This window comes from Odontomachus brunneus, unplaced genomic scaffold, assembly GCF_010583005.1.
Source record: "Odontomachus brunneus isolate Ranch 3 - 2012 unplaced genomic scaffold, Obru_v1 Obru_scaffold_018, whole genome shotgun sequence".
Classification (NCBI taxonomy): Eukaryota; Metazoa; Arthropoda; class Insecta; order Hymenoptera; family Formicidae; genus Odontomachus; species Odontomachus brunneus.
The window spans coordinates 648,166-668,522 of NW_022639468.1; the positions used below are offsets into that span (position 1 = coordinate 648,166).

Sequence of the window (20,357 nt, forward strand, 5' to 3'; positions counted from 1 at the left end):
ATATATATATATATATATATATATAAACTTAGTGACTGAATTTTAGGGTGACTGAATTCTCCGTTGCATGAGAGGAATAAGAGCCAGACGCAAGACTCGGTTATAGGGACGGAAAAATTCCTGTGAGACGTTTCTACAATTTAGTCGCTCGCTTCCAGTTATCTCAACGGAGTTTTCAGGTAACCGAATGTTTAGACGAACATTTTCGGTCGCCGTAACAGAGATATCATTCACCGAATTTTCGTTTGGTTTCCTATTCAGTTACACGAATTGGTATTTTTTTTCGTGTAGGATTCGACTGCTCGAAATCCTAGCTTACTCGACCTGCAAGTTTTAGATACACGATCTGTTCTATCTTCTTCTAGATAAAATAATTCTAAAGCAGTATATTTGATTAGTTCTTTAACTTAAGATTACGTTTTACGTTTACGCTTACGGCCATTTGTGCGAAAGCCCTAAGTGACGTTAAGTTTCGACTTCTGATTATTACTATATCGAGCTATGGACATGTTAAAAGTTGCATGTATAAGTAATAATATAGTTGTAGTTTAATACGCGCGTTTTATCTCAAAATTTATTAACTACAGATACTTAGCTATATTTTTATAGCAATTTTCGTTATGAAAGTAGTACAACACCTTCGTTACGAGAGTACTGCTTCTGTGCTGTATATAATTACACAAAAATTGCAAAATTTTTCTTTGCCGTCATAAAATTTGGTTACTTTATATTATGCGACAAAACATTTTCAAGTAAACTTGCATAATATTTTTAAGTAAATATATAGTAATTTCGCTTATAATTTCCATACAGACCAAGATTATAAGATTTCATTATAATTTTTACTACAATATTGCTCGCGTGTACAAAAAAAGAGACGTATGTCAATGTGCGGCTATCAAAAATATTTTCATCTTACACGAGTAACGTTGTTATACGGTAATCCAATTATAACTGAACCATGAGCAGAAAAAAAAAGTGTCGCGATCGAATTGCATTTGCTGAGCAATGACAATATAACGAACTTAGCGACCACTCCCGGGTTAATCTAATGACATTCCAGCGAAGTGAATGTTTGTTCGTGCTTTAGATATACGATAACGAAGGAATGAGTCATTGAATGTGGCACGTTTGGATTCGTCACGCGACGTCTTAAATTTATTTTCATCGCCGTCCTTCATGACGTTCATATGGAGCTATTTTCCAAGCATCCTTTAAGAAGCTTCTTCTCCGAACGATCGGATTAGGAGGGAGAGCGACCGTTTGTGTGTGTATCTATGCGCTCGCACGCTTGATCTCCACCAAAAATCCGAGCTCCTTCGTGTCACGCTATACCGAACGCACCGTCGCTACAATGTCTTCGAAGCGGCCGTTTCCGGTTCAACGGTCTCACACAGAGACCTTACTGTGTGCTCGAACCGGTCCGGACTACGAGGGAAAACGTGAGAGAGTGGTCCTTCTTTTTTGTTACGAGCGGTCGGGGTTCGTTCGCGCAACCGAGCGCTATGAGATCGGGACGAAACTGACCTCGCTCAGACTCGGGGAGAATAAGATTGGTCGGGCAATCGATCATGTGTTTCCTCGAGATACAACCTTTCCCGACAACAGTTTGATCGCTTTTCTACCTGTGCCTCCTAGAGTCACGAGCGTGATTTTGTGTGAGGTTTTTTTACATACACAAAATTCCAGTGCCCGGACACGTACCTAATTCTAGACATTCTTATCGTTTTAGTCTTTAATTACGAATATATTTAAACTTTTAACATAAAATATATGCATATATACAGGATGTCCCAGATCACCTTCACAATCTCTTGTGAGGACGTAGAGCGGATTGAGATGAATACAAAAGTCCAATACCATTTTGCGATATACGCAATAAAAATCTCAAAATATTAATTAAAAAAGATTGGTGAATGATCACGCGCGATATGGTAGATGAGCTACAGTGGCGCCGTTTGTCGTTGTATATTTACACATTAGGTCAAACTGAACAAAAAAGTCCTCTACTATTTTGCAAATGATCACATAGATTTTCAGATATTAATTAAAGAAAATTTATGCATTATGGTACACAATCTTGTACAATTTTCTTTGATTAATATCTGAAAATCTATGTTGTCATTTACAAAATGGTACAGGACTTTTTTGTTCAGTTTGACTTAATGTACAAGTATACAACGGCAGACGGCACTATTGCAGTTCATATCGTGCATGTTCATTCACCAATTTTTAAAATTAATATCTTGACTATTATTGCGAATATCGCAAAATGGCATAAGACTTTTGTGTTCATCTCAATCCGCTCTATGTTCTTACGAGAGATTGTGAAGGTGATCTGGGATCACCCTGTATATATATGTACATATATACAGGGTGATCCAAGGTAGCCGGAGGAGCCGTACGTATTCCTCATGAAAAAGTGAATCGAAAATGTTAATAGCAAAACGTTGTGATATTAACAGTTTTTAAATGGTGAGCCTTTGAAACTGTCCAATCACGGGGCGTAAAGTTTGCGCCGTCAAGTATGGCGTTTGGCGGTCGGCCGTTTGGTTGTATCATACTTGACGGCGCGAACTTCATGCCCCGTAATTGGACAGTTTCAAAGGCTCACCATTTAAAAACTGTTAACATCACAACGTTTTGCTATTGACATTTTCGATTCACTTTTTCATGAGGAATACGTACGTGCCGGCTCCTCCGGCTACCCTGGATCACCCTGTATATATATATGTGTGTGTGTGTGTGTGTGTGTGTGTGTTAAATATATACATATATTCTCTCTCTCTCTCTCTCTCTCTCTATATATATATATATATATATATATATATATATATATAGAGTATATGTATATGTATATATACACATATATACATATATACATATATTCTGTCAGAAGTTTAAATATTCATATTTAAAGATCAAAATAATAAGAATATTCAGGATTAGATAAATGTCTGTGAGTTGATAGTTTCATGTTACAGGACAATACGTTTGACAATACGTTTGATAACAACACGATCGTATTGCCGGTCGTGCGTGTTTATATATGACGTGGCTCCGCGATAACAATGTCCGACTCATCAAAAATATTTGCTGTGTGCATGCGAAACGAGAGGCAAATTAAAGTTGGAGGAAGTCTCGTCGACGTCATATCGAAGAAATAACGTTCACCACTCATGAACCGCGACACAGTTTGCAGCGCATTTTTCTACGCGCGTATGGTTAGTGTACCTGTAATATTAGTTGTGTACTATCACGTCCACACAGGAGCTGGATTGTAATGGACGCGCGTAATGCGAAACTGCCGCGAAAAGTAATAACAGCCGTGAAGCGAGATGATCATCGGAATTTTCCCGTATGAAGTTTCATCTTGGCATCTTTCGACACGTTTGTCGTGCAAGCCATGAGTTTCCACCCTTCTCAGCTCGCTTCTCGAATAGCGGCACGTCGTGAGCGTCATCAATGGCAGGTGTAAGATAAAACCAATACTCGGACATTCTAGCTAATTCTGGACATTTTTATTGTTTTGGTCTTCAACTATTTAACTTTCGACATGATTCGAAATATATTGACGTTACATATAACAAATATATGTTATTGCTGAATATATACACATATTATATGTTAAAAGTTTAATCTTCAGAGAGTGATAATTTAAAATGACTGCGCGATTTCCCTCAGGGCAAGATTTTTCTAAATAAATATATCTAGATTTCTTTTCTCTCTTTATTGTTATTTTCTTTGAAGAATTTTGAAAAGTAGAATACAAAATGTATATCTAATTTTTATTTGCTGTGAGTCGAAAAAATAGTTTAAATAAATAAAATGAATAAACAGTTTAAATAAATTAAAAGAAAATTAATTTTTCCACAAAACTTTTACATGCCACTTAAGGGGGTAAATATTCGTATTTAAAGATCAAAACAATAAAAATGTCCAGGATTAGGTACGTGTTTGAGAATTGGAACTTTTACGCTGTATCAGTCGTGTTTTATCCGAAACTGTGCATCTCGAGCAACAGCGCTTTATCGCGGCCTGTATTTTCTTAGCTCATACCGCGAGAGCGACGTATCGTGAATGTGGTTGCGAGGATACGCGGGGAAATCGAATCAGGCTTCCAGACCCGTGAACATCGCCGTCGGCGTGGCCGCCTTTCGCGATACAAAAGAACCCGATGCCCTCGTGGGCTGATAAAAGCATCTTTCACGCGTCACTGCGTCTCCGTATAGTTTGCAAATAGCCGCGACTACCGTTCTCTTCCGCTTAGAGTGCGCTTTTGAAGGCTCATGGCGTCTGGCTGGCTGGGGGGCCGAACCTCGAGAGAGTTTCGCCTTAGTCAGCCGACTGACAAAGCGTGACTTATGGCCGCGTCTATTATCGTGAAACTTAGGCCTCGATCGTGATAGAAATCGCCACGATCGAAAACAGCAATTTGAAACTTTAAACGGAGTTTGATCCATCTCGGATTTACCTGACAGAATTTCGCGTTAGTCGGCTTGGTCCTGGAGCTGCGCCGCGCTTCTCCACGGAGAGATGCAGAGTAGGTCGCTAACTGTCAGAAAGTTCCCGTAGAAATCAAGAATTCGTTCCATGTAGTCGATATTTCTAATCTCTCTCAGACATGGAAGTAATTCGAATTGAAAGTTATTCAGTTATTTTCGCCTTTTGAACCAACTATATCGCCCGAATTCGACGAATTAGTTTAATTGATTTTTTGTGGAAACGTAGAGTTTGTTCAGGGACAATCAATATTTCCAATCTCTCTTATGCCTGTTTCTGTCAACGTCGATTAAACTTTATTCTGTTTGAATTTAAATATTATTGAGGTGAAAACTTAAATTTAGGTTAAGGTTTAATTGAAGTTGGTAGAATCGGACGTTTGATGTGGTCCAAACAGAAAGTTATCCCAGTCGACGTCAATTTCAGATGTCATTAATGCATTATTTGACGTCATCCTGCTATTCGGACTCGGATAATTTTCGTCTTTTTGAGTCAATGATGTCAACCGAATTCGACGCACCTAAATTAGTTTAATTGGTTTTTCGTAGGAATCGAGAAAGTTCGTTCGCGAGGGGGCCCGATATTTTTAATCTCCTTTATGTCCAGTTTCACCAACGTCGGTTAAATTTCAATCTAAGTTTAAGCCTTTGTCTGTATAGAGTTTAAACTCTGGTCAAGGTTCAATCGATGTTATGGAACCGGGCATTAGACGTGATTCTAACGGAAAGTTATGCAGCGAATTTCGCCTTTTTGAATCGACGATATCGCCCGAATTCGTCGTGTCTAAATTAGTTTTATTGATTTCTCGTAGGAATCGAGAGTTCGTCCAAAGCAATCGATATTTCTAATCCTTAGACACGGAAGAGATTCGAACAGTTATCTAGTAATTTTCCCGTTTTTAAGTCGACGATATTATCTAGTTCTGACGTAGCTAAATTACTTTAATCGGTTCGCGCGACACACTGATGATTTATAACCGAGTACTCGATCATTCTTCGAAACGAAGAAGCAGCTCTCAAGTGTTAAAAGTCGCTACGAATCATGGTAATTACAGTGTCGGTTCCGCGGCACGAATTACGCGTTCAGAGTATGATTTATGCGTATCATGAGACCGAGTATAATGCCGACAGGCCGATGGTAAACAAACAACGACGCCGGCTGTACGGCAAACATCTGATGGACCACCTGTCACGCTTGTTCCATGCTGTTCAAACTGCGAGCGTGTCCCGTCTATTTTTACGTAAAGTACGATGTCGTGTCGCTTTCTTTAAATCGATCACTCTAATATTTGCCCGAGTCTCGCGTATGTCGCGTTCCGAAGAGGCGTCGGAAGTAGCACTTCGGCGTCAGCGAAACGCGTCTGCGAAGCGCACGACGACATAAGTGACGAGTGACGGTCACGTTACGACGACGCGACACACCGTACAACGCGACGAAAATTGCGCAATTTCGTTGCAGACTCGAGCACGAAGTAAACAACGCTTGCGAGCTCTGCTTATGTCGCAGGTGAGTCGCAGCCGCTGCAAGATTTCCCGCGAACGGACTTTAGAGTCGTATTGTATTGGACTGTTGCTACGCGAGAGAGACCTTGCGGCTTCCATTAAATTATAACGGAGTTTAAGGCGCAATTACGAACTTCTATTACAGTTTACGTCGGGTGTTTGGCAAAGTTTGCAGGCGACGTCGACCGAAATTAAAGATTCCATCGAGTTCGACCTCGAATTGCGCCTGTAAAATATTGACGGCTAAAGTCACCCTTCGAACAAACTGATTAATTATAAAGCCGTGTCTTCCCGACGAGTTCGCAGACGTCACACACACGCGATGATAAATTCACGCGATTCTTCCCTCGCGAGAATTATAATTCGATGTTGCGCTGATTGGAGATCGCTGATTGAGCCAGTTCCGATCATCTCACGCGGATCGCTTTATTCCAATCGAAGGAAAGCGTTCTCCGAGCGAACGTTCGCTCGTCCTGTAATTTTCCTCGAGCGCGTTCCTTTGTATTCGATCCGCCTGCACCGTGGGAGATACGTTCCTTTGACGCGCTGAGTGCCACGCCGAATTCTGAACTCACTCTCCAAGTACAATACAATCAGTGTTGCTCATGCCGAAATGCTATACTTACAACTGATGGTTCAGTTATGAGTGTACCACTGCAATCACAGTCAAATCTCGCTAAAAGGATCAATTAATAGTAGTAAATTGTTACTATTATTGACGCAGTTTGCGGACACAGGCAGTGCTATCGCACACAAATTTTATAAAAGTCGTGAATTTATTCAACACGAAATTTCCATTTCGCACAATTACTACAATATTTCGAAAATATTGTAGTAAAAAGAAAAGTGAGAAATCACAACAAAATTCTTTTAATCCTTGAGTCATAGCCAGAATCATGACCAACATTACTGTATATTTGTTTAAAAATGTTACGCACGACTTTTTGACTTTTTACTGCACAATTATTGTAATTACTTGGACGTTTTTGCGCACCTCAGATAGATCGTCAAATTTACGATTTCTACACGGAAAAGAAAGGTTTGGTTGAATTAACCAAATATCTGATCGAAAATGAACGATCCAGAAATTCTGATGAAAGTAACCCGAATTCTGTTTAAGTTTTACGAGATTTTTGGTTGACTTAAACAGAATTCGGGTTACTTCAATCGGAATTTCTGGATCGTTCATATTCGACCAGATATTTTGTTAATTCAATCAAACCTTTTTTTCCCGTGTATAGTACTTTACTACAATTTCAATCCAGAGCTTTCCAAAAACGATTTCTTTCGTAGAAAGAAATTTACCTTTATAGCATAAGTTTTACTAATATTTTCTTTGTGTACAGAGTAAATGGATTTGCGCACTGCAGAGATTTTGCAGTGCAGAGATTTTGAAATCTTACTTTTATTAGTCAAAATGTGAGATGTAAAGCGGAGCAGTAGAGTGGGAAAGTGTTCTCATTGAAAATCAATAAATACTCACTTATTATCGGTGAAACATTCCCTTTGAGATATTTTTACTGATCCACTTGAGAAGGGCGGATTTTCGTTTTACGTTAATAATATTTTATTGTTTTTCGATATGTTCCTATAAATTTTCGTGGAAGTAGTGAAGCACTTCGGGGAATCATTGTTAATCAGGCAAATAAAGCTATAATTCACAAATGACTGACGGTGCCCCTGCGGAAATTCACGCGTCACCTAAATATGGATGACGCGGCACTCAGCGCATTAATTTCGAAAGCTGTCGCTCACTTCCGTGCCCCTATAATCGTGATCGTCGCACCGCAGGGAAGTCGAATGCGATCGCCGCGAAATCGCGTTGTTTCTCACGCGATCGCCGATCTTTCGCTCCGATCCGAGCGGTTCACGGTCGAGCGTTCGCGATCGCGACTCGCATAATCGATTCGCAAGTGTGCTGCGCTTTTACTGCTGAAGTCAGCGGCCGTGGCGGCGGGTGGAGGAGACGGAAAATTTACGATCCCGATATCGCGCGGCTCAGTCGAATCGAACGACACGGGTGTTCTCGTGTGTAATCTTTCTTCAGATACACCGTAGAGCGCAAACGCACGTAACGCACCTGTATTCCGACGTGCTCCAGAAGATGTGCCTTTATCTGCTGCGCTTATCGCGGATAAACACGCCATTATCATCGCGAATTACGATTCCACCTACACCAAGGTATGCTTTGCACCTCAGGTGGAGGTCACAATTAAATTGAAACGACACTGTGCGCGACGGTGACTCAGTTTCCAGTTATTCTCCACGACGGAGATAAGAATCACATGTATTGGCATATCATCATTTCCCCTTTGTATCATCCACACGTACCTCTCTTCTCGGGATGATGATAAAAGTGATGAAAGAATGTCGCGGGTTGGATCGGGAACGTTCTCGACCGATCCTGTTTATTATCGGCCATGTGCCCCTCGACAATTCGCTCGAGTGGAATTCGAATATCGTTTCAGGTATGTTGTAATAACGCACCGCGTGACTGTATAACGTATCGTTGGGTAATAACGTCACGGGATCCAATATCGCCCGCTTGTTTTCGTCGTTTAACTTTCACACTTACGATTACAATACGATCATTTACGACGAACCATTCTACTCGCTCTGAGAGAGTCTAAGAATCTCTGCTGCCCGTCGTCAATAACGTAAACGTGAGAGTCGAATTAACATGAGATATATAATGCACGCATTGCCACGTTCTCTCTGCTATGTTGATACGTGTGTGGGTCATAATGGCGGTCGACGTGAAACACATCGTGGGGTATATTCGCGGATTATTCACAGTTATTGCAACATTGACATGCGGGTGTATATGTACACACAGAGGACATTCAATTTTAATCAACGCCTTTAAATTCTTGGTATAACACACACACATACATACCATTCCAGTGCAGATCACTAACGAGCAGTACAACAAAATGAGTACACGCGTTATCTTTGATATAGAATTACGAGATTTCGTTAATCTCTTGGCCATAAAATGAATTTCCAAATTGTGCGAGTCGGTTGTTGATTTTTACCAATAATTAATTGCTTTTTCATTACGAGAAAACTCATTTTTGTAGTGGGTCTATCTGACAATGAGATCGTTCTCGAGAGTTTCGAACTTTCCAATGTCGATTGTTAGGGCCGTTTTCATTTTTACCGATAGCATCGTCCAAAGCGCTTGTTCTTCGTCGCGATCTTAGGGCGAATTCACACCTTGGCAGAAAAGCCGAAACCAGAAAGGCAGAAGCCAATCAGAATTCGCACTGATAGAAAAGTAGAAACTGTCGACTACCATCTGATCACCAGCGTGAGTTCTGATTGACTTTCTGTTCTCGGTGTTTCTGTCAAGGTGTGAATTCACCCTTAGACAGACTTGTGTTTCACATAGTCTGCCCGCATCTTCCGTTACCGGCTCGCCGGCAAAAATCGAGACTACAGTTGGCGATGTATTGTTAGCGTGATCAGAAGGAACAATCGTATTATCTTTATTGTATCGCCCGCTCTGCCTGTTGACTATATTAAATCCGCGCGTGCGGACGGGGGATGTAGAGGAGCGCTAAAAACAGTTTATTTTCATACTATTTTCGCGCGGTATGTAAGTTACATACCGCCAACATACTGCCATGGTCACGGCGTTGATCTATTTTTGCGGACGCTCCGTTTATAAGCAACGCGCGGCTGTGTCGGCGTTGCGGAAGGTGCCAGGTCGTAACGTGCCTTTGACCAACCGCACTTCTCTGTAACGATTAACACCACGAACAACTACGCTCGACTAGAAATGCAAAGCATAAAGGAAAATTCAGATTTACGGAGACCACCAACAAACCAATTACACACGTTAATTGTTACGAGGACCGACTCCTGGATTCTATTCGTGCATTTACCAGCAAAGAGGAAAAGAGGAGAAGAATAAGAGATGAGGTGTGTTCGTGCATTGGCAGCGAACGAGTGGAAAAGCCGTGCGGTAGGTCGGAAGCAGGTTTGTGCATCTCTCATGAGAGAGAGAAAGAAAGAGAGGGAGGGAGAGGGAAAGGAACGGTGCTGGAAAGAGGAAAAGAGAAACCTGGCAAGAAAAGGACGCGCACGGTAAATATTGGCCGCGCACATCCCGGGATTAATTGCGCTTCCGGCGCGCGACAGCTAAAATCAAGGGCTAATTTTATGTAAGACGGTAAATGCCTCGGCGAGCACACGAACTTATATACGTAGTAGACCGATGTGCGTCACCGTGAGATTATTATTAGCGATCGATTGGGGCGAATGAAGATTTATTACGTGTCATCGTCTCGAGACCGCGTCCTTTAATTTCGCAAGCCATCCTTCCGCCCTGCAATGGCGATCGTGCTCGGCTTAATCCCTCGGAAAACTTTCTCATTTATGTGCCGTGCGAGAGCGCGCACGCGAGCAAAAGAAAATTTAATTGTCTACAATCAGCGCTAACTGAAGTTGGCCTAGCCCGATGTCCCGCGGTGTCCCGAGGACTTCAAGCCTCGTTATCGTACTCCATAAAGTCCGACTCTCATCCCCTCTCTTCTTCTCGTTTCTAGTTGGAGCATTGTAAGCTGCAAATTGATTTAAGCGCACGAAGATGGACTTTTCACGGCGCGCATATGGCGAGAGCGCGATTTTCCGTCGAAATTGTTCATTCGTACGTTGCAACGGCAAACGTGCCGGAACATTTGAATCGACGTCATCCATAAAAAAAGATTCCGATCGGAGAAGTCACGCTCCGTCGAGCGACCCGCTCGTTCAAAGTCGACGATACGACGATTTCATTGTCTCGTCACGAGACGACCTTTCTTAACTCAGATCTGTTCTTTTCGGCTGAACTGAGTTGCATTTTTTACCTTTAAAGCGAAACTAGTACAGAAGGTGACGTTGAAGGGAGAAGAGAAACAAAGTCTCAGTGTAGCACCAGCTCAACTAGAAAGGATAAAACTTTTAGTTTGGACGTACGCAGAAAGAATATTTTTTTTCCGTATAATTTCTTTTTTTCAAATTTGCTATATTTCTAGTAATGCAGGAATAGATTGTCAGTAAGGCTTATCTTGCTAAGCGATTTCGCTAGAAATATAACAAATTTTAATAGCACATTTTAGAGAGTTCCTCTTTCTCTCTCTCTAAAATATAAATATAGTACCTATGAAATGAATAGATAAAAATCCTATAGTAATTTTTACTATAAAATTCCTTTCTTTTATCGAACGCCAGGTATGTCTTTCTGATTTTCAAACTGAAACAGTGTTATGTGTGACATTTGTATAAAAAAAAAAAACGAAATTTGGTGTAAGGAAAGGGCATATTTAACGTTTGCTATGCGTCCAGAACAAGATCCCGGGTTTCTTGATTGGACTTTCATTTGTGGGAAAAAGCTGGAACGCGCAATTATATGCTGTCGTAATTAAAGTCGCGCGGGTTTTGATGACCTTCGTCTTAATTAAATTCTTCTGTAGCCTCCGCTCGCGACACGAGCTTGTACTCTTGGGGGAGAAGCTATTCCCGCGGCGATGGACGGATAAACGCGCGACGGAAAAAGAAAATCGATACATCTATTAGAGGACGGGCGTTCGGTCCTGATGCACGAGGAGGTGTGCCGCATTTACGACGGAGAAAGATACTCCAGACCTGATTTCACGATCTGCTAAGTGTCAGACTCGTAACCGCCGCGCGGGATGTGGCTTTAAAATAGGATCGATACGTAACGGCCGGTTTCTCGCGAGAAGTCTCGTCACTTCGAGCTGCTCGCGAACGATCGTCCTCGCGACAGTGATTTACACCTCGCGCGATTCGTCGAACATCATCGGACTGTCAACAAGCTGGGACATGTATGCCGCATGTATCGTCAATCAAAGTCGAAGAGAAATGCTCGCGGTACTATTGCAAAATAGCGCTGAGGATTGCGAAATCCATTTCTCAAAGCCAACGAAGCCATGACGCAATGTCGCTGTCCGGAGCAATATTTAATAAAGCGTCAACCGAGGCGTTCTATTGTGCGCGCCGATTGTTGCAATGTTCTTCGATACGTAAAGAAAACCCAAATCACTCATCAATAATTGACTACGAGAAATCACGAGCCAGATGCGATCATCCGATGCTCCACAATTGCTTCAGCACAAACTCATTTAATTTCGGGTCTCACACTGCTGATAATAGTAAAATATTGCTTCTTTTGTTGAAATCCCGATTCTGTTAACTTTGAAATTATGTGGAATGGAACTTACGGGTCGCCGCCAGCAGTAGAATGGCCGTGATCGTCGAACCCGCCATGGTCCTAGTCGCCGGGTGTACCGTAATCGCGATGGGGTGAGTTCACAAAGGAAAGGACGAGGGGATAGTTCGAGAGAGTGAGAAAGAAAAAGAGAGAGAGAAAGAGAAGAAGTGGCAGCTGAGGGAAGAGACACACAGCGCGAACCGACGCGGCTCTCTACGGCTCTCGACGACACCCGGTCAACTCGGCAGTCTCGAAACGACTGACTGTCTCCACGAGAGGAGCGGTCGGCCGATCGTCGAAATCCAGGCGTACATAATGGCACGTACAGGCCGTCGGTCATATTTCGCGGCGCCGCAACGCCGCGCCGGTGTACACACACGTGGTGCGATCTCGCCACCTCTCTCGTGGCCCTGTCGGCGCGAGCGGAAGGGCGCGCAATGCGTGGATCGAATCGAAAGCCGTCGTAAGGGTTAGAAGGATCCGTCGTTGTCGCGGCTTATCGCGGCTCCGTCGCACGTTCGACGCGGGATTTCCGCGTGGGACGTTCGCGATAGAGGGACGAACGTGTCATGTGTTAGCTCGCGCGCGCTCGATCGACTCGCGAACGGGAGGCTGTTGCGGAAATATCGCGGCCGTGCCTTCATACAGGCTGTACACAGGGAAAAGATTGGCTGGAATTAACGCGGCAATGAAACGCGTCCTAGGTAAAGAAAACATAGTTCCTGGTTCTTGCAGTCGAATTTCATTCATATAAGAACCACAGGAATTCTGTGTTCTTCAGTCAGAATTAACAAGACTCGGTGGAAATTATCATGAAATATTGTTAATAGAACCGAGTTTGGTTTGTAAGAATTGGAAATTTTGCGTTTCCTTCGACCAAAATCTACAAAATTTAGTAGAAATTGGTAGAACATTATTAACAAGACGGAATTTGGCTTATGAGAATCAGAAATTCTGTTTCCTTGAATTTATGATTTTTAGCACCAAATTTTGCTTATAAATAACCAGAAATCCTGTTTTCTTCTACCAAAATTGATGGAACTTAGTAGAAAATTGACGGAGTTTAGTAGAAATTAATAGAACATTATTAATAAAATCGAATTTGATTCCTAAGAATAAGAAATTTTGTTTCCTTGAATTTCTGGTTCTTGGAACCGAATTTAATTGATAAAAACCAGGAATTTTCCTCAACCAAATTTGTTTCCTCAAAATTCTTGGAATTCAGTAGACATTAGTAAAACATTATTAATAGAATCAAATTTAGTTCATATAAGAGTCAGGAATTCTTGCACTCAAAACGCATTTGGTTCGTCTATGGTCACTTTACTTCAGCCAAACTTCTTTCTTCGTATAGAAATCGTTAGTCACGGGTTCCAGTGAGTGGAATATCCGCTCCTGGCGGCGAGAACCCTCTTTATGTGTCGGAAAAATCGCTATTTTCTCTTTCGGCGCCCTTTCACCGTCCGTTGAACTGGACGTTGGAGAGAGGCGACGGCTTCATCCCTCCGTGCGGACGGGTAGAGAATTACACGTTTCGCGAATTGCGTCGTGATGTGGAGCACACGATGATCGTCTCGCGCAGAGAAGTATCGAGTCTGTATCGGAAAGGGAGACGTATACTTCCGCGATTGCTTCGCGTGATGCCATTCCGCGTTTCTCGAAATAAATCTCGACGGAACACTGCACGATCTAAAGTAAACAGTCATTCCCTGTATTTCCGCGCGGTTATTTATCCAAGCGACTGTGTTAGAAAATTGCCCGAGTGTATTAAAGGGGGTGACACGAAAATTCGAGAAAGCACAATAATATACGTCGCGTACAAACAGCAAGAGCTTTGTGCGGCTGAAACCGTGTTTTATCGGCGCCGCATTTGATTAATTTAACAGGATCATAAATCAAAGGTGTCGCCCTTGCACGACTTAATCAACATTAAACGGCTTTGACGGGATTGCCGAAAGGACGAGACTGACAGTTTACGCTGTTCATGCGTCCCGGCCGTGAATGCGATGAAGTGAATTCACGTGTTAGTCGCGCAGTGTTGTTTTACGTAGAATTTGTCGTGGTTGTGCGACCGACATGTGTTCGGCGCAGGATCCCCGAACGAACCATAAATGCGACAACAAGGGTCGTTTTCGTGACTCGCCCCAGCACGGTGGGGCGAAACATCTGTCGAGGGTCCACGACCTATAGAGTAGTCGCTGAGCACTAATTTTGTCGAACTTTTATAATTGGTGGAAGCCAGCGCTAGTATTTTTCTATGACGAGAACCGATTCTTTCACGACATACTCATGCTTCAACGGGAAGGTTGAAGAGAAAGAGTTTGTCGTATTTTTATTCACGATCCGATCGTGACCTGAATATAACGAGTCCTCCGATCGTAACATAAATTATAATTATATATTGTTATTCGTCTCTCACGAATGTTATAAGGTAAAAATATCAATGTCCGAGCGCGTGCCTAATATTTGACATTTTTATTGATTTGGTCTTTATATACAAGTATTTAAACTTTTAACATAAAATATATATGCATATAACATATATGCATATGCATATGTTCTGTGACAATTTAAATATTCATATTTAATGACCAAAACGTTAAGAATATCCGCGTTTAATTGCCGTACCGTATCGATTTCAGCGTTATCTAGTGATTTTTTGGCTTTGCTAACGTGATAATTCGTTGTGTTTACCGCCAGAGTTCTTATCTATGGAAGTTGTAGTCATGTTTTCTATACACCTTTAGTATTACCAGTCGAATCAAAATGACTAAAATAAAAACAGAAATATCAAAAAAAGGTCACAGAGTACGGCACTTACATCTATACGTGCTTGGGAATACTTTTACTTTTTCAAAAAACACCATTTATTTTTTTCGATATTTTCTAATTGTCAAAAAAGAAAGAAGTAAGCATTCATTTTCCTTGTTATGCTCATTGATTACGGTTATTTGAATTGTCCGAGTCGTCGATGAATTCTGGCGAATGTTCGCAGCGTTACGCGCAAAGGAACACTTTGTAATCGAGAGAACGTAATCTGAAGCCGAGAGAAATTCGACGAATTCAATTAGACGTTTGCGAACGTTATCTCTTCTAGTACGGAACTATTCAACACAGCATTTCATTTGACAGTGGTACTGAGAGCCACCATTAAGCCTGCCATGACGTCTTCAGCGTTACTCTGAATCATCCGATCGTATTATATGGCAGGTTTATGCTAACAGTCCCAGACTCGCAATGTTTTCCGGGAAAAAGGAGCGACGAAACTTATCGCTTCCAGCGTGCCGACAACAGTAATTCATGGGGTGATGTTTTGAACGATTCACTGAATTCATGAATAATTACTCCCTCTCGCATGGCACTCGGCTTACGTATTATACTCATAATTGTTTTTAATCATACGGTAAGTACGCCGACTAAGCGTTGCGCGCGTGTATCTCTTTTCTAGATGTAAGTCGCGATAATTACGATTTGCGGTCTTGGCAACGGAGGTAAACCCGCTATTACTTCTAACGAGGCCACGCTGAAACCGAACTCTTTGACGTACACAACTACAATCTGTGTAATCCGTAGGTGTACGGATTAATTAGATATCAAATTGCACCCCGTGTATTAATGAGCCGCGAGATCTTCATGTCGAACAATTTAATCGATATTATTTTAAAATATAATCTTATCCTTAGCGGAATCCTCTTATGTTACGACTTCAAAAGGATTTTTTTCAAATTAAAAGGAAAATATTTCAACATACAAGAAAAATATTTCTCTTATTATATTACTAGTTATCAAATCGTCAAACTTTCCTCTATATACACACAAAAAAATATTCTGTAGTGACAGCTAGAAACTTTCTGTTACATAAGGTTCAGTTGCAATAACAGAAAAGTCTGTTCCAATAACTGAAGAATTATTCACATCAATGATTGCTTTTGATTGAAGGAACTAAAATTTTCTGCTCCAAAAAAATGGTTATCGCAGATGATTATTCTGTTGTTCTCACAGAAGATATCGAACTGATTCGCATTGTTCCAATATCTATCAAGCAAATTATCCAACAAACACGTAACACAAGTAAAAATTATATAACTATTATTTGGTGTTTGCTAGATATGTTATAATATACTGTGAACACTATAAGGATACGTTATATAAGCACAAATCGTAAGAATATTGTTGGAGTCATCGGGAATCGCCGCGTGCCGCTCGATCGTCAGGTTAGGTAACACTTTTAACGGAGTCAGGACTGGATGGATGACCGGTGGTATACCGCTTGGGATCTCGAAATTATCGCGGGAGGATTCACGAAGCTTTGGAATGTTGTTGACAACCTTCGATACCTAGTGGCTTATGAGACATGAGAAAATTAGGAATATATAAGTATATTTTTTTAAATATCGTATCTTTCACAACATTTCAATTTTGTTGGGATGACCGAATATATGTTTGGCCCAATAGAAACTTTCCAACAGAATTTCTTTTTTGTAGCAACCGATTTTTCAGTTGATTCCTGAGGAACCGAAAATTTCGGTTGTCGTAACTGAAATTCGGTAATGCCAACCGAATCATTTTTTGCGTGATATTATTATTAATATATTATATTATCATTAATATATGCAGAGTATATTATTTTACTGCTCCATGTATTGTTATTTTGGATATATTTATAGAGTAAAAAATTTTTAGAGGGCAGGTTTAACGATTAATAAATGCTTTCTCTCTCTCTCTTTCTCTCTATTCCTCGGCGATGTTTGCTCGGGAGAGACGCTACATGATCGCATACGTGTATAGACCGATGTAACTGGAGGTCAGTGATGTTAATGAGTTAATTTCTCAACGACCATCATGTCATTTTTGTAGAAGGGCGGCTTATTTACTTAGCGCCGTAATTGCCGCTCTTTTGTGCATTCTCGCGTGACGCGGTGCCCGTTTGTTCCTTAGAAAACGTTTCATCTTTGACGATTTTGTCGCCATGAAGGTAAATGTTTTATGACGCCTGGAAACGTCGTCAAAATGTGCGATGATTATATGAATTCATCCAATGTTCTCTCTCTCTTTCTCTCTCTCGTTCTCGTTTCGTGTCTGATAGCATGTCTTCACGATGATTACGCGATTAATCATCAGTGGAAAAATTGGTAGCACACCATACACCGCGTCGTTCTCATACCTTTCAATTTTGGGCATACTCGTTGGATATCGTCGCAAAAGTCTGTAATATTCGCGATGGCCGCTTTTAATCAGCCGATGGATGCGCTTTTAATTATGAGAAATGTTCGATCCTTACCAGCATTGCATAACAGTCTATATCAGTCGATATTGCGCTTTTCGTTTCTGCGGTCGTCGGGTGAAATCGCAGAATTTTCTAGAGTTTCCCCAAAACCTCCTATTTAAGCAGAGCTTATCTAACCGGTGCTTGAAATAGTTTCTCACGTGTCACATTTTTTTATTTTGCTCAGCTCGTACTCAATCACACGCGTTATCCTCGATTTTTGTTCTCCAAAAGGATCTCGCAATTTTGTTGATGCATTCCTCAAATTTTACGAATTGTCTCGGCCGTCTCGTCGGCAAGAATGACACCGCGACGAGAAAAATTGCAGCGGAGAAATGGGAGTTTCCGCGAGACAACGGCGAACGCTATTCTTCGTTGGTCCGAAAGAACCAATATAGTTCACTCCTCCAGGGACACTCGCTAGCTTGAGTATATCCGCTTTAAAAAGCGTTCCGTGTTCGGATAGCGCGACAGGCAGACATGACAATTAGACGTTCCAATTTTCGTCCGTATGCTAATACCGCCGCAGATTTCACTCGCCGGAGCGGAAAAGCAAAGAGCGAAACTGAATTCAGGAAAGCCGCGCATTCGGTCGAATTCCCTGCGCTACGTTCATGTGCGATTTACTTTGTAGACCTTCACAGCGGCCGATAGAAGTGATAGAAGAAATTATTGACGTAAGAATCAAGCGGTGGATAAGCACGGAAGAAAAGCAAGCATTTGGGGAGGCTTGGAGGCACGATTGAAATGTTTGGGTGGTTTTTAGAGCAGTCTGTTTGATACCGCATTTTTTATATTATTTGTAGATTGAGTGAGTTTCGTACAGTTTACATCTTGCATCGGCTCCTATTAGCTTTTTTCTTCGTCTCCAAAGCAAGCATCTTTGCTTTCGTGCGAACTTTCACGTGAATAAGGATTGTTTGGCAATTAAGGAAATGTTATGTTTGAAAACTTCAGCGGCAAAATATTGATTTTTTCTACAAAGTTTGTCATCTTTAATGTCATCTTTAATGTCATCTTCACAGAATCACAAATGTTTTTACAAAATGAAAATATATGCAAAAATAACTTGGAGTATTGCTCAGTATGTGATAAGAATTACATAAAATTTTAACACTGACATCTTGAGCTGCCAGTTAGCATAAATATTTGTCCACGCAAAAAGTATAATCTTATTTTTAGCGAAAATCTTCTCATATATGACCTCAAGAGGATTCTTCTAAAACCAAAAGAGAAATATCCCAACAAGCAAAAAAAAGAACTCTAGTTGCGAGATGATATTTTCCCATATTCTAAATGAAAATTCTTGCCGAAAAAGTATTTATTTATTCCTCTTTTAACAAAGCGATCTATTAATTGGATTAATAGATATTATTTTAACTTTTTTCCTTTTGGATCTCTCAAGAGGAATATATTTAATTGAAGCGGAATGTCTTTTTACTATAGCAGAGATTTCTATTAAGAATAAAGTTTGTACTGCAGATGAAAGACGAAATTTTCTCAACTTTAAGAATATCGTGGTTAGAATATTTGCCTTTTTAGGAGAATCGTCTTGAGGCACATATCAGAGGATTTTCGCTAAATATAAGATTGTATTGTTTGGCTACCGAATATAAAAGTTTCTGCAGCCTGACATAGTGAATGTGTTTGCTCCGCACAGGAAAATTCTAAAGAACATTGCTGTATCTTTACAACGGAATTTGGAGAGATACTCAGAAATGACCGAAACGTTTGCAGAAAGATTTCTACATATGCGTGATTATGTTTCCCGCTAAATATGATGAAACAAAAAGCGCAGCACACATTTCTATAAGATTTATATGTGCAAAAAATAGAACAGAACTATAGAAAATAGAAAAATAGAATAGAAAAGAACAGAGTGATTGTGTTAGTGCTTATCATGACGTTTTGACGATTGTCTTTACGTTGTCAACATTTTTGGATATCCTCATCCAGAATTTAAGGGAATTTAATATTCCCTTAAAACGATTTACCATCAATTGTTGAACGTTAACGTAACTGCACGTCTTTAACGATTGTTTGAGTGATACGTTATCGCAGCTTTGATAATGCAAACAATGGTGTAGTGTCGTTAGATAATCTTTTAACCCCACGGAGGAGGAGGTGTAGCAGTTATTTTTCTCACGTTATCAGACTCGACCGAGTCGTTAAACACCATTAATGAGTCCGCCATTAGAGACGTGCAAAACATCTCGGTAGAAATTCTCGCTCGCGCTTTTATCACTCGTCATTGATACTGGCCGCATTGCGGGATATTATAAGTGTTCAATTTTGCTCGTCTCTTAAAATTCCTCCATTTCGCGAGCGAATGAGCGGACGCGCGCGTCTCGCCGTTGTAACTCCCGACCGTGGCCGGCGTGTTTGTTTAGCGGTTGTTTGCGTATTCAACATTCAAAGTCAACAGTTGCGAATGCGCCGCTTTAAATACGTGATTTCAGTTCGACTGAGTTTATGCGCGCGGCACTCGCGCGTTAAGCAGCTTAAATTAATCGCGAGAAAAAACGAGGAATAGGCAAGAATATCGGTGCACGCGCAACTTTTGCACTTGGTGCGTGTATTGCAACCTGTCGCCGGCTCTCCGCCACTGCGTTTTGTCTCATGCACGTGTGCGCATTTTTGCCGCGCATCGGAAATTGAATATCGATGGAAGGCGCTGTCACACCAATATCCCTTATTACGAGTGTTTTTCTCAAGACGCGGGGAGCAGCGCTCATGATGCATATACTGGCATAAATATTGTCGCGACGAGAACTACGTCATTGTCATAAATGCGCGCGATAATACACGTTCTCGTGGATGATAATCCTGAACGATTGATAGCGTGACACTTTGGTGTATTTGCACTCGCGTT

The 20,357-nt window shown here is 41.2% G+C and overlaps 2 protein-coding genes across 5 annotated transcripts in view; one reads left to right on the forward strand and one right to left on the reverse strand.

Moving 5' to 3' along the window:
* The window catches only part of LOC116841752, a 440,348-nt gene that overhangs the window by 122,485 nt on the left and 297,506 nt on the right, over positions 1–20,357 (forward strand). The window lies entirely within an intron of this gene.
* Positions 1–20,357, reverse strand: part of LOC116841747 (protein FAM151B) — a 30,225-nt gene that overhangs the window by 9,139 nt on the left and 729 nt on the right. Inside the window, exon 1 of one of the 3 annotated variants that reach the window (XM_032810070.1) lies at positions 12,230–12,517. The exons of 1 other annotated variant lie outside the window; for it this stretch is intronic. Coding sequence is in view for 1 of the 2 variants with exons in the window: in XM_032810069.1 (XP_032665960.1) it covers positions 12,230–12,275 (46 nt within the window). In the remaining variant the exon portion in view is untranslated. Of the gene's footprint in view, positions 1–12,229; positions 12,518–20,357 lie in introns of those variants that run through there. One more of the 3 variants, XM_032810069.1, reaches the window with a different exon arrangement.